The 13413-nt window shown below is 47.1% G+C and overlaps 2 protein-coding genes across 4 annotated transcripts in view; both read left to right on the forward strand.

Annotated features, from left to right (window-relative positions):
- Positions 1-5542, forward strand: part of LOC130370358 (solute carrier family 12 member 6-like) — a 28154-nt gene extending 22612 nt beyond the window's left edge. For both annotated transcript variants that reach the window (XM_056576110.1, XM_056576111.1), the window contains 3 exons: positions 2260-2579; positions 2972-3105; positions 3782-5542. In XM_056576110.1, coding sequence (XP_056432085.1) covers positions 2260-2579; positions 2972-3105; positions 3782-3873 — 546 coding nt within the window. In that variant the 3' untranslated portion in view covers positions 3874-5542. The remainder of the gene's footprint in view (positions 1-2259; positions 2580-2971; positions 3106-3781) is intronic.
- Positions 5543-5663: 121 nt separating this feature from the next.
- Positions 5664-13410, forward strand: tox4b (TOX high mobility group box family member 4 b). 2 transcript variants are annotated; one of them, XM_056576115.1, is made up of 9 exons: positions 5664-5771; positions 7495-7563; positions 8210-8491; positions 8812-9072; positions 9248-9598; positions 9990-10070; positions 10204-10812; positions 11569-11723; positions 12028-13410. In XM_056576115.1, the coding sequence occupies exons 1-9, from the start codon at positions 5766-5768 to the stop codon at positions 12083-12085; spliced, it is 1872 nt and encodes a 623-aa protein (XP_056432090.1). In that variant the 5' UTR covers positions 5664-5765; the 3' UTR covers positions 12086-13410. The 2 variants fall into 2 exon arrangements, with proteins under 2 accessions (XP_056432090.1, XP_056432089.1); XM_056576114.1 differs by lacking the exon at positions 5664-5771 and adding an exon at positions 5794-6901.
- The last annotated feature ends 3 nt before the right edge of the window (positions 13411-13413 follow it).

The following is a 13413-nucleotide window of genomic DNA, read 5'->3' on the forward strand; positions in this document are numbered from 1 at the left end:
TCCCGATTCACCGCCGCGCTCCCAATGCTACACATGTCGTCCTCTCTCTGTTTCTTTCCAACCGTTCTCCTGTCTCATTCACGGTCTGGTAGGCAGAGCGGGTTGGCTGGGAGCCGCAAGGTTGCCAGTTCGATCCCCGGCTCCTCCTAGCTGAGTGTAGAGGCGTCCCTGAGCCAGACACCTCATCCTAACTGCTCCTGACGAGCTGGCTGTCGCCGTGCGTGAATGATTACATGACTGGATCAATGTCAGCCAATATTGTAAAGCGCTTTGGATGAAAGAGCGTTATAAATGCAGTCCATTTACCATTCACATCCATACGTTTTTATTTTATTTACATAATATGTACGAATGCAAACGATACTATATTTACTATACTGACAAGTAAGCAATATATTGCTGTTTGAGATACCTTTTGAGGGAGGCGTATTTTCACTTGTGACTCGTGATATAGTTTTGGGGTCACGTAACTTAACCTGTCTTCCTTCCTGGTTTGGCTTAATTTGACCCCTGACCTCTTCCCCTTGACCGCGTAGCGAGGCCGCTGGAGCTTCGATGACGTAAGTCCTCTGCTTTTGCTCAGGAGCTGATAGAGTTCCCCTAGTGTAGGCACCAGGGTGCTTTAGAAGACCCACACAGCTTGGACCCCTGCTGGGAGACGCAGAAAGTGCATTGAAAGAAAATGAAAACAAACCCCAAAAAGATTATTTTTGCGAAAGGTACTCCTGGAATGGCTTGCTGTCTGTATACCTGCCCCATGTGCTGAACCCTTGGCTGTGTGTTAAGAAAATGTTAATCTACAGCTCTCTCTTTAAAGGCCGTAGACTGATTCACTTAGAAAAGTGAATCAGTTGTCTCAAATGCACCATGCTGTCTCAAATGCATAGGTGTTGTAAACCAGGACACAATGTACAATTGTCAAAGCTGTCAAAACAAAAGCCCCTCGACAATTTGCGTTGTGTCAGTAAAGCTTTATCTTTGGAAGGGTTCTAAGCCTCTGGTCCCCCACCCTTTATACATAATTTAGAACTGACATGTGTGTTTCAGTTATACTGTGGCCCAGTTGTCATGGTAGAATGTTGGAGATCATTCTCTTGGGTCAGGTATTGTAGTAGAAGTAGAGAGTGTGGTGGCTGGTGACAGTGGCCCGGTGCTGTGTGTAGCTGTATCCAGAGCCGGCGCTGGCCGTTTCGGCGCCCTAGGCGACTCGACATTAACTTGCGCCCTGGACAGGTCTTCCTGCGCATCTCCGTTTGTTTCGTATATTTTAATTGACTAATTAAGGGCGCCACCAGAGGGCGCCCCCAACGCATTTGCAGCCCTAGGCGATCGTCTAGGTCGCCTATGCCGAGTTCCGGCCCTGGCCGAATCTGTCCCCCAGGTTCCCTCAGACTACATCAGGCTCCTCCTCAAACAACAGCAGCAACCTGCAGACAGGTTCAATCAGACAGGACAGAAATGTCCCAAAGAGAGACGGATAGAAGGGTACACTTGGATCTGTGTCTTGCAGTCTCTACAAATATAATATACCTTCAATACATACTCCTGAAGCATCTGTAACCACCTGCTTGTATTTATTTTCATTCATTCATTCATTCATTCATTCATTCATTCATTCATTCATTCGTTCATTCATACATTTAATTGTAAGACGCACATAGTTGCAAAGTGTTGTTCCCAATCCACACAGAGCCTTCTAACTAGCCAATCAAATGTGCAGTATGTAGCGAGGTTCCGGTTGGCAGGTGTAACAGGGTACAGCTGTGTTGACATGAAGACATTGCTCCAGCCACTTTATCCTTCTGTGGCCATTCAGAGGCCATAGGAGGCTTCAGAGTTCATGCATGAGCCAACACGTACGCACGCATGTGGTACTCTTCTTAGCTGTCCTATTTACTGTTGTGTGTGTGAGTGCGTGTTTGTGTGTGTGCGTTGGTTTTTTGCCTATACATTCATCTGCATGTTAGCTCTTTGATTATTTGTGTGTGTGTGTGTGTGTGTGTGTGTGTGTGTGTGTGTGTGTGTGTGTGTGTGTGTGTGTGTGTGTGTGTGTGTGTGTGTGTGTGTGTGTGTGTTGCTTTTTTGCCTTTACATTCATCTGCCAGCTCTTTGATTATTTGTATGTGTGTGTCTGACCCCTGTCGTGTGTGTGTGTGTGTGTGTGTGTGTGTGTGTGTGTGTGTGTGTGTGTGTGTGTGTGTGTGTGTGTGTGTGTGTGTGTGTGTGTGTGTGTGTGTGTGTGTGTGTGTGTGTGTGCAGGCCCAGGCGGTGAAGGACCGTACCTCCATGCTGCGTCTGACCAGCATCGGCTCGGACGACGAGGACGACACGGACGGCGCGGGAGAGAGGGGCGAGCGAGGGGGCGAGAGGGGCGAGAGAGAGCGGCCCCCCAGCAGCGGCGGCGGGGCGGCGGCCGGGGGGGGGGGAGGAGGAGCGGGGAACGCGGGGAACGCGGGATCCTCAGAGCACCACCGCCGGGTCCAGATGACCTGGACCAAGGAGAGGAGCCTGCAGTACCGGGCCAGCCACTCAGGGTGCTCCACGCCCGAGGGCTTCAGGGACATGCTCAGCATCAGGCCGTAGGAACACGCACGCACAGACACACGCATGGACGCACACCACACCTGCAGCGCACTCTCACTTATTCTTAGTTTCCCCTTTCGCGGCATCTCACTTTCGATTCACTTTTTTTGGCTTCCCTCAGGTCAAATTGTTATTTCATTCAGTTGTATTATAACTACATTTGATCTCTACACTTCCTTCAGTTAACCAGTCGATTCAGCTTTGGTTCTTTTACTTTAACTCTCATTTGACATTTATTGTTTACCGTTTTAATCCAATTGAATTTAACGCTTCGTCTTTGGTAAAGATTGAACTAATCGTGAGACCACTGAAATAACTCAAGAGCTCTCACTTCACTTTGTCTCTCTCTCTCTCTCTCTCTCTCTCTCTCTCTCTCTCTCTCTCTCAGGGACCACTCCAACGTCCGGCGGATGCACACGGCGGTCAAGCTGAATGAGGTGATCGTCAACAAGTCCCATGATGCTCGGCTGGTGCTGCTGAACATGCCTGGACCGCCCCGCAACCCACAGGGAGATGAGAACTGTATCCTTGGAAACGCAACTGTGACCTCACCGACTGTCACTATGACAGTCTCTAGAGCTTTATTGGCACAGGGGAACATTACCAAAAATGTATGCTAGCAGGCCTTTACTGGCCATGGAGCATGTAGGGGCTAGACTGTACAGAGACAGGTCATTAAAGAGCAGGTAGGGGTTAGACAGTACAGAGACGGGTCATTAAGGAGCAGGTAGGGGTTAGACAGTGAATACAGAGACAGGTCATTAAGGAGAAGGTAGGGGTTAGACAGTGAATACAGAGACAGGTCATTAAGGAGCAGGTAGGGGTTAGACAGTACAGAGACAGGTCATTAAGGAGCAGGTAGGGGTTAGACAGTACAGAGACAGGTCATTAAGGAGCAGGTAGGGGTTAGACAGTACAGAGACAGGTCATTAAGGAGCAGGTAGGGGTTAGACAGTACAGAGACAGGTCATTAAGGAGCAGGTAGAGGTTAGACAGTACAGACAGGTCATTAAGGAGGAGGTAGGGGTTAGACAGTACAGAGACAGGTTATTAAGGAGCAGCTAGGGGAAAGTAGGACATCTTGCTCAGGGAAGCTTACTAAAAGTGGAGTCCGGGGGTTAACTGCCAAACTATCCTGTTAGAAAATTGGTGAACTAACTTTTTGGGTTTGAGAGAAAGGTTCTTGACTGGTGACCAGATATGGAGTTCCTGGAGGTCCTGACGGAGGGCCTAGAGCGCGTCCTATTGGTCAGAGGTGGAGGGAGCGAGGTCATCACCATATACTCCTGATTGGACAGCGGGAGGAGGCTCTGGGGAGAATGAACAGGGCCACCAATGGGAACAGCCCCTCAGCCCTGGGGGTGGTGTGGCCTGTCCGTTCACCCAGTAAAAGACAGACTGCCACTGTTGCTGCGTTGATCGACCCCCCCCCCCCCCCCTTTTGTATTAGCCACTGTCATAATAAGGATCTTTTCCACTAATGTCATGCCACAAGAATGCCAACACAATCCTTCAATAACAAACAGGTGAAAGTATTTGTGTGGGTGTGTACGCTGTACAAACGTGTGTGTGAGTGAGTGTGCGTCGATGTTTGTTCATGCACGTGCACACTTGGCACGTGTGGCACTGGGACAGTAGTGTCGTGGGGTTTGAATAAGGGGCCAGTCTGGTGCAGTGATTGGGTCAACGGGTGCCCGAGTGGCAGGGCGGTGGACCAATGACAAGCCAGAAGACACTGCCAGTGTTCTAGAGCTCTTGTCAGTGTTCTAGCGGCCGGTGTTCCACAGATGTGACTCAGGGTTCTGTTGTGCAGAGAATGTATATTGGAGGCAGCCATGTGTTCCGTGAGTGTGTTCCGTGGATGGGATCCAGTTTCTTTGCTAAAGACGCGCACAAGCCATCCTAAGAAAAAAAAATAAATGAGAAGGACACGGTAGTCGTAGTATCCGGTTTTGAAACAGGTTTCTGTATGCTTACTTGAAAGTGTTATTCAGTTGTCCTCTGAGGGACGGGGAAGGAAGAATTTACTGACAAAAGTTCACCAGAGTGTAGCTTTCACCTCATCCCTCAACTCCACCTCTCAAACCTTTCTCCTCTTCCCACCCACCACTGTACATTACTGCTTTTGAACGTTTTAAATGGTTTGACCCAACATGGAAGATTCCCATACAATTACACTACTTTTAATAAGTTGCCAAATCATCATCTCTCCACGGACAATATTATGGAAAGTGTTGTAAAAGAGCTAGTACACCATAGCTCCCTTAAGTGTATTTTGGCCACGTGTGGGGTCCAATTTTGTTTGTCAAATGGATGTTGATTTGGATGTGACTCCAGATTCACCTGGAAACAGGGGAATTACAGTATTGTGTGTGTGTGTGTGTGTGTGTGTGTGTGTGTGTGCGTGCGTGCCTGGATGTTATTAATGTGTAATTAGTGTGTGGGTCTATTTGGCGCCATGGCCTGCTGCCATTTCCTCAAGCTAATAGTTTGTCCCGACACAGTGGTCTGTGGGCAGCTCTCCCACCACAACGCGTTTTCCTGCTCTCCACTAACCAATTAAAAGGCCCCTGTTTAACCACCAGGTGGCGCATTGACGAGCCAAATATCGACCCCTTTTGTGATAGGATTGGTGGACTGTCTACTGGCCAGGTTGGAGTCGATCTGCCCAGCCTGCATGCCACTTGTGATGTCACAAAGGGATGGGTTTTGGCATGGTGTGCGCACGCTCAAGAACGTGATTTTACATCTCCAACTCTTAGTTATGTGTAGGGATGTTTGTTTTATTTTATTTTGTATGATTTGTTTCTTGTTCGCTTGGCATTGATTTTTGTTTTGTTGTTTAGCTGACAGCTTGTACATAAAGACAAATCTGAACTTTTATCATTTTTAATGACATTAATATAAAATAGGAATATGACGGTGCTTGAAATATACGGAAGCAAATAAACCAATTTTGAAATAAATCACCGCTTCAGAAGTATTATTTCATTAATCAAATCGTCTACTTCCTTGTTTTCTTTATTTGGAACGTAAACGTGTCCCCGACGTGATGATGTCATTTCCACTCACGCACGTCGCGAAGTCCCGACGCAGGTGCCATGTTGTGAAGTGATGTTTTGAGGAAATCCAATCCGGGCGAAATCCACTAAGTGGGATCAAAAAACACAATCGGGGTGACAATGGAGGTAAGACGGAGAGTAGATAGCTTATCACCCGATCTGCGTATTTGATCACCTACCGACCAGCATAACCTTTGATTGTCACCAACACAATGATGGGTCGACACCGACCATCTGATTCTTTCATGATCTCCTCCACACGTATACAATGATTTACTTTTCCAGCTGTTTATCAAACCCCCTTCTATCAATTACATAATCAATCAATCATGAATAACTCCCCCTCCCCCCCGATTCATGGCCCATGTATTCATTGAACAGTTTGTGGTACTAGAGAGGAACTTTGTTGGTTCATTAGATATAGAAGCTACATAGCTAAACTCACACATCTTTATTTAAGTAAATCAAGGATGTCAGTTTCTTTGGCCAACCTTTAAAATCAACCCACCCTCTTTCTACGCTTTATAATCCAAATCCTGAACCTTGATGCGATCGATAGCTCTGGATCCACTGAGTAGCCTGGGCCACTGAGCAGGCAGCTCAGTGGATCCAGAGCCAAGGATCACGGTTCAGGCACCAGGAACGGAGAGAAAATCGGGGACGTGTTTATTTTCTGGAGTCATATAGCAGTCTTCCAAGCCCGGAATCCCCCGCTCACCTCCGCGGTAGTTGGTCTCCTCTCCGGCTCAGCAGTGTGGGGGTGTCGTGGTGGTTGTCCCTGCGGGCGGTAGCAGACCCCGACCCGGACGGATCCAGGCGGGGTTGTAAACTAGTACCGCAGCCTTGCGTCAAACACACGCCGACTAAACCCCCTAGTAGGACAGTCAGCACTTACGATAGCCACGTTAGCTCCACAGCAAGCCGACTCGGTGGTTATTTTTGGGTGTTGTCGGCGGTATGTGTTCATGTGCCTAGTGGCACGCAAGCCACAGCATCCGTGCCGTAAACCTTGTCCACTGTTCAGGGTGGGCTTTGCAGAGAGGAGGGTTCTTGCTGTCAGGGCATTGTTTTGGTGGTGTGTCACAAGTGGAGACTATTAACACATTGCGCCCCGTGGCTTCGAAGATATTTCACATGAAGGCCGACTCACTATGGACCTCAATTTTTATTCGGATTTGACGGACGAGACGGGACAGCATGTCGATACGGAGTTTCTGGACCCGCAGGCTTTCAATGGATTTGACTCTGTCGGCAAGGTGACCCGCCGTGCATAGGAAGGAAGATTCAAAGTTGACCATTTTGGCAGACCTTATCTTCACTCATCTTCACTTATCATTTGTGCTCCGTGATGTGTACAAATTAAGGTTTTCCTTCATGGCTGCATTTAGCTCCATAACTTACAGTATTTACATGTTATGTTGCATAGCCTACTGACAGTTATGAAAACGCAATTTTTTTTTATTGTTGATGCACTTTACTATGCTGAGCCTGTGAATAAACTGGTTCCGACATGTGTACTTGGCTTGTTTGAATACTGCAAGCTGCTGGTTCTGAATTTGATTCATCAAATATGTGCGGACGTTTCTTTGCGTGTTGTCGCATGTAGTCATGCCTTTTAAACCCCTCAAAAATCTATTACTCTATTTGCCGATAACTTTAAAATGTAAAAACATACCACACAAACAGCTGCAGTATTTATGGTCCTCAAATCTTAAGCTGCCTCTTCTGAAGACTCAAGAACAGTCATCAGAGCCCAGTGTTTATCTTTTTAAGTTATTAAAGCTAAAATGCCACTTGCTTAAACGCATGCTAATTCTGTGTTGTTGAAATGGTTGTCTTGATGTTTCAGTTCCCTGGAGCCAGCAACAGCTACCTCACCATGTCGGGCTCCAGCCACCCCTTCCTCTCCTCCTCAGAGGTGCGTCTCTCTGTCCTCTGCGTGAATAACAATAAAGTTTCTCATATCCCTCGATGAACAGATAAAGTGCACAGGCCCAACAGATAATACATTTCCTAACACTTAAAGTATACATTGAAGTGCACAACAAATTCAATTTTAGAGTCTACTATGTTTGAAGTAGCAGCATGAGTTGTGGTAGTGCAAAAAAGGCAGTCAGTAATGGCAGCAAAAGTCCAGTCAGTAAAATAGCCGTGGTTGTGGGTTTGAGTCCCACCCGGTAAAGCCATGAATACGCTCAAAGTATATACTACTTCCACTTCTCAATTCTCTCTCTCTGCCTCTCTCTCTCTCTCTCTCTCTCTCTCTCTCTCTCTCTCTGCCTCTCTCTCTCTCTCTCTCTCTCTCTCTCTGCCTCTCTCTCTCTCTGCCTCTCTCTCTCTCTCTCTCTCTCTCTCTGCCTCTCTCTCTCTCTCTCTCTCTCTCTGCCTCTCTCTCTCTCTCTCTCTCTCTCTCTCTGCCTCTCTCTCTCTCTCTCTCTCTCTCTCTCTCTCTGCCTCTCTCTCTCTCTCTGCCTCTCTCTCTCTCTCTGCCTCTCTGCCTCTCTCTCTCTCTCTCTCTGCCTCTCTCTCTCTCTCTCTCTCTCTCTCTCTCTCTCTCCACCCAGACGTTCCACACCCCCAGTCTGGGCGATGAGGAGTTTGAGATCCCCTCCATCCCCCTCGAGCCCGACTCCGCCCTCTCCTCCTCCCACCACGGGGTCTCCCACTTCGGGGACCCCTCTCCCGACGACGGGGTGATCGTCCCCGGCAACGCGGTGGTGGGTGGCGACGACCCCTCCTTCGCCTCCACCTACGTCAACACCCCCTCCCAGGGTCTGGAGCACCTGAGTTTGGGGGGGATCAGCCAGCCAGGGGGGGGCGCCCTGCTGGGGTCTTCTCTGGGCATGGTGAGGATCCGTCCGTCAATCAAACTTTATTGATAATAGCGATTGTATACGATACAGTAAAGTGATCGATAATAAATATCGATAATATAAAATTGAAATTACAAACATAAATAAATATATGTGAATACTATTAATATCAGTGAATACAAAGATACATTTGCGACAAAAAGAAAAGTGAACACAGTTGTGAAAAGGAAAGGATCCTGAGAAATAACACTCAGTGGGATGGCAGACTGATTACTAGCAGTTACATTTAGTGTGTCAACATGAAGAGAAACTGAAAGCCAGTTCCATAACCCAACTCAATTCTCTTTTTGAAGGACCTGGGCCATCCCATTGGCTCCCAGTTCAGCAGCGCCTCTCCAATGACCATCGACGTTCCCCTCGGCGACATGGGCCAAGCCCTGCTGGCCACCAATCAGCTCACCACCATTGACCAATCAGAGCTCAGCGCTCAGCTGGGGCTGGGCCTGGTGGGCGGGGCCATGTTGGAGGAGTCTCAGTCCCCCGACAACCGCCTGTCTCCGGCGGCGTCGCCCACCAGCTCGCTACAGGACGACGACATGGACGATTTCAGCCGGGTTAGTCAGCCATTTTGGAAGATGTCCATTGCCATGATAATATGGACCTGTTACGTAAACCTCGTAATGTGTCGGTTGAATATTAAAGTTCTTGCCCACATAAAAGATGTAAATATATTATTAAGGTATAAGGTTAGACTAAAACACCATGTTCCGTTCTTCTTGTCGCGTGCAGAGTGTCCTGGTGGACTCCCCGGTCTCCCTCTCCCCCTCCGGCTCCCAGGGGGTCATCTCCCTGGACCCCTCCGTGCCTGACTCCCCCTTCCCCTCCTCGTCCTTCTCCAGCGCCACCTCCTCCAGCGCCTCGGCCCCGGCCCGGGGCCGCAGGGCAGCAGGAGGAGGAGTGGGTAAGAAGGGGAGGAAGAAGAAGGACCCCAACGAGCCGGTGAAGCCGGTGTCGGCCTACGCGCTGTTCTTCAGGGACACGCAGGCGGCCATCAAGGGCCAGAACCCCAACGCCGCCTTCGGAGAGGTGTCCCGGATCGTGGCGTCCATGTGGGACAGCCTGGGGGAGGAGCAGAAGCAGGTGGGCGGAGCTAGGGCTCAAGATGGCCGACGCGTCGCTAGCACGTTTCTGTCAAGTTTGTTTTATTGGTGTATTTGTTGTAGACGATTGGAGGTAATAACAAATAAAGGTTTTCTCCTGTGTGGTATTCATATTCACGTTGGATTCACGGTATTAAATCCATTTTTGATGCTAAAATAATCCAAACATTCAATTGTCAGAACATTGTCATTTACAATACTTTTTCTTGTTAAGTTAACAAAACAACTTCACCAACAACTTGAACTTAAGCTAGGAACTCTATAGAAAGTTGAGCTCTAGATTTCACAACCTGAGCTGCACCAGAATATTAGGAAACCTCTTTAGGACAGGTGTGTTCTGACTAATCCTCCCCCTTATCTCACCTGTCCAGGTGTACAAGAGGAAGAACGATGCAGCCAAGCGAGAGTACCTGAGAGCCCTTGGAGCTTACCGGGCCGGACATGTCTCCCAGGTAACACACACGCATGCACACGCACACGCACACACACCCAGCCAGAAGGTTCATCTCTCTTAATGATCTGGAGTCACTATGAGTCCTTTTCTGCTGAAATGACTCAATTTAACTCCCTGTTCTCCTCCCCCAGGCTCCAATCGAGGTACTGGACGACTCCTCCCCCTCTCCTCCCCCCATCACCCCCTCCTCCTCCTTCTCCTCCTCGTCCCGCCCCAGCAGGGTGCAGCCGTACAACCCCGAGGAGAACACCATCACCAACATCTGCACCTCCAACATCATCCTGGACCTCCCCCAGATGTCCACGCGCTCCCGCACCGGCGTCATCAAGCCTCCGGCCCCCAGCCCCCCCCCTGCTATCACCAAGATCATCATCAGGCGCTCGCCCTCGCCCTCCGGGGGTGTCACGGTGACGGCCATGGCCGCGCCCCCCCGGCAACCGCCTCCGCTGCAGCCCATGCACGGCATAGCCCCGCCCCCGCCCCGCCTCCAGCAGATGGTCCACAGCCAGGCCCCGCCCCCTCTGCAGGCTAAGCCTCAGGGTGCGCCCGCCACCGGGGGGAGCATGGCTCCGCCCCCTCCCCTGCAGATCAAGATCGTCCCGGCGAAGCTGCAGGTCGGGGGCGTCGTCACGACGACGACGACGTTGTCGGGGGCGACCGACTTACTGGGAGATGTGGGGGAGATGGAGCAGTCTGCCGCCGCTGCCATGGTGATGGGCGGGGAGGAGGCGGAGGGAGAGGTAGGACCGGAGGTCCTTCTGTACCGCAGACCTGGAGAGGATATTTACATAATAGATCATCATTTTATCATAGTATACTCATTCACGTTCTCATATCAAAGTATAATGTTCTCGTATCTAAGTATACTATTATCCACTCAAAGTATACTTGGTCTCATATCATAGTAAACTATACTCCAATCAAAGTATACTTATTTTCATATTAAAGTATATAATACTTCAAAGTATACTTGTTCTCATATTAAAGTATACTATACTCCAATCACAGTATACTTTTTTATCATGTCAAAGTATACTATACACCAAAGAATACTTGTTCCCATATCAAAGTATACTATACTCCAATCAAAGTATATAATACTCCAATCAGAGTATACTTGTTCTCATATCAGAGTATTCTATACTCCAATCTACTGTTCTCACATAAAGGTTATTCGTTCTCATCTCAAAGTACAAAGTTTCAACTCAAAGTTCTATTATCATAACAATCACACTGTCAGTTCCTCGTTCATTCCCTTATTTGAGTAGCATTCTAACATTGCTTTAGATAACTTCTCATTTCCTCCTTTGGTTAAACGTGTCCCTTAAGACCTTTTGACTTTGTAGCTAAGGAAAGTTGTCACTGATAGTTCCTCATGTCTGTCTGTAGCACTCGTTCCTGATTAGCGGAGTGCCTTATGTTGTCACTGATAGTTCATCATGTACATCTGTAACACTCCTTCCTGACTGACGGACTGCCTTATGTTTTCCCGCCAGATGGAGGTGGAGGTGAGTGTGACCCCAGGGTCAAGGGTCGCGCCGGCCGCCAGCACCAGTGTGTGCGTGCGCGCAGGGTGTGTTAACCCAGCGGTGGAGAGCCAGGACTGGGACAAAGAGTACTGCAGCAATGAGTGTGTAGCAACGCACTGCAGGTACGCACAAACATGCACACACACACATCTCTCCCGCATTCAAAAAGGAGCTGAAAACTATAATACACTACTACAATACAAACGACACTGTTGATATTGTTGTTTTATTGTAGTCGGAAGTTATTACATCTTTTTCGTCTTTACATTTGTTGAACATGGCAGTTGAAAACCACAAACTTTCTTTGGCTGCTGAATGCTCAATGCTTCCTGGGTAATGTAGTCCAAAAGTTCAGTGCCTTCACAAAGATCTTAAGTATGAACACATTGTGTGTGTGCGTGTATGTGTGTGTTCCTCCCTCTACAGAGATGTTTTCATGGCATGGTGTGCCATCCGAGGGCAGAACTCCACGACGGTGACATAGTAGGAAGATTAAACACTTATTTACAACCAAAGGAGCAATGATGGACACTTTATGAATGACCGGTCTACAAACCAGGTTGCATTGTTTTTTATAATATGCTCACTGACCACTACAGGTTTTTTTTTAATACTGACATGGGGACCGTTTCAGCAATAGGGAGGCTTTCCTCTTTTCACCAAGGGGCCGATCTGGTTCTTCTTCAACATTATTATGATTAGAATAACAACAACTGGTTGCTTGATTATTCTAAAATGTTTGGTCAAGAAGGCTCAAGATAGTGGGCTTGAACTTCTTTTATGAAACTTCAGATCACATGATTGAAACCTTCTTCTCACATACATTTTTTATTTTCTTTATTTTTAAGAATGGCCTGATAATGATTTGTGTATACAACGTGACCTTGGTCGATTGGTAGCTCATAGAATAAACGAATGGGTGAGTGAGTTAATTGATTTCTAAAGGTGGAAAAAATATATTGATAAGTAAAAGATGAGAACAACACAATAAATGGAGTGGACACGATCGGTCTTCAGTCCAGTCGCCTGACCAAGAAAATCAAAGAAGAAAGATGTTGGATACGTTGCATTTTAAATCATGAACAGTCTAAATAATATTTTATATTGATATGTTATTTTTAATGAGTGGTTGATGGGGGACTTTCATGATTTTTTTGGCTTTAATGGATGCTAGTTACAATTTGGAAGTATTGATCTGGTGTAATTCTGAAGGTGATTTATGTTAAATCATTGATTGATAATTCAAAAGTTTTGGTACCCATAGCGATGTATGAGTTTGTCTTAATAATTCGGAATTTAATGCTTCAATTTTAAGTCAGTTTGGATATAAGTGTCTGCTAAATGACTAGACCTACATGTAAAGCAGCTGGGGCAAACACATTTTAAAATAAATAAAATAAAAAAATTTAATGAATAATAACATGGACTTTAGCAATATTATTCACACTGTGATAAAAATGCTGTGTTTTAATTCATACCTATAGATGTCCCTTGAAGTTGCAATGGCATTTTTAAAATGTACTTTGATTTGTAGATTTTCTTTCTTGGATACCTACCAAATCCAACCGTTTTCTGCCCCTTTTTATCTTAATAAGGATCTGTGTGTCTATGGTTTGAGGAGAATATCTTGGGGATAAATGATTTATGACTATGAGGTCTAAATAAGACGTAAAGATAAACATTTGTTAACGGCTATGTTTTAATGGTGAAATAAAAGATTTATGTTTTAATATACATCTAGTAAGAGTCATTCATTGAATACTTTTTATAGTGCTGTTGAAACTGTGGCCTGTTGTCGGTTAGAGGGCGCGT

This window comes from Gadus chalcogrammus, chromosome 17 (genome assembly GCF_026213295.1).
Source record: "Gadus chalcogrammus isolate NIFS_2021 chromosome 17, NIFS_Gcha_1.0, whole genome shotgun sequence".
NCBI lineage: Eukaryota > Metazoa > Chordata > Actinopteri > Gadiformes > Gadidae > Gadus > Gadus chalcogrammus.

Coding starts and splice junctions, on each gene's coding strand:
- tox4b (XM_056576114.1), top strand. CDS start 6,797: ATGGACCTCAATTTTTATTCGGATTTGACGGACGAGACGGGACAGCAT. Junction 7,564..8,209: donor CCTTCCTCTCCTCCTCAGAG/GTGCGTCTCTCT, acceptor CTCTCCACCCAG/ACGTTCCACACCCCCAGTCT. Junction 10,071..10,203: donor GGGCCGGACATGTCTCCCAG/GTAACACACACG, acceptor CTCCTCCCCCAG/GCTCCAATCGAGGTACTGGA.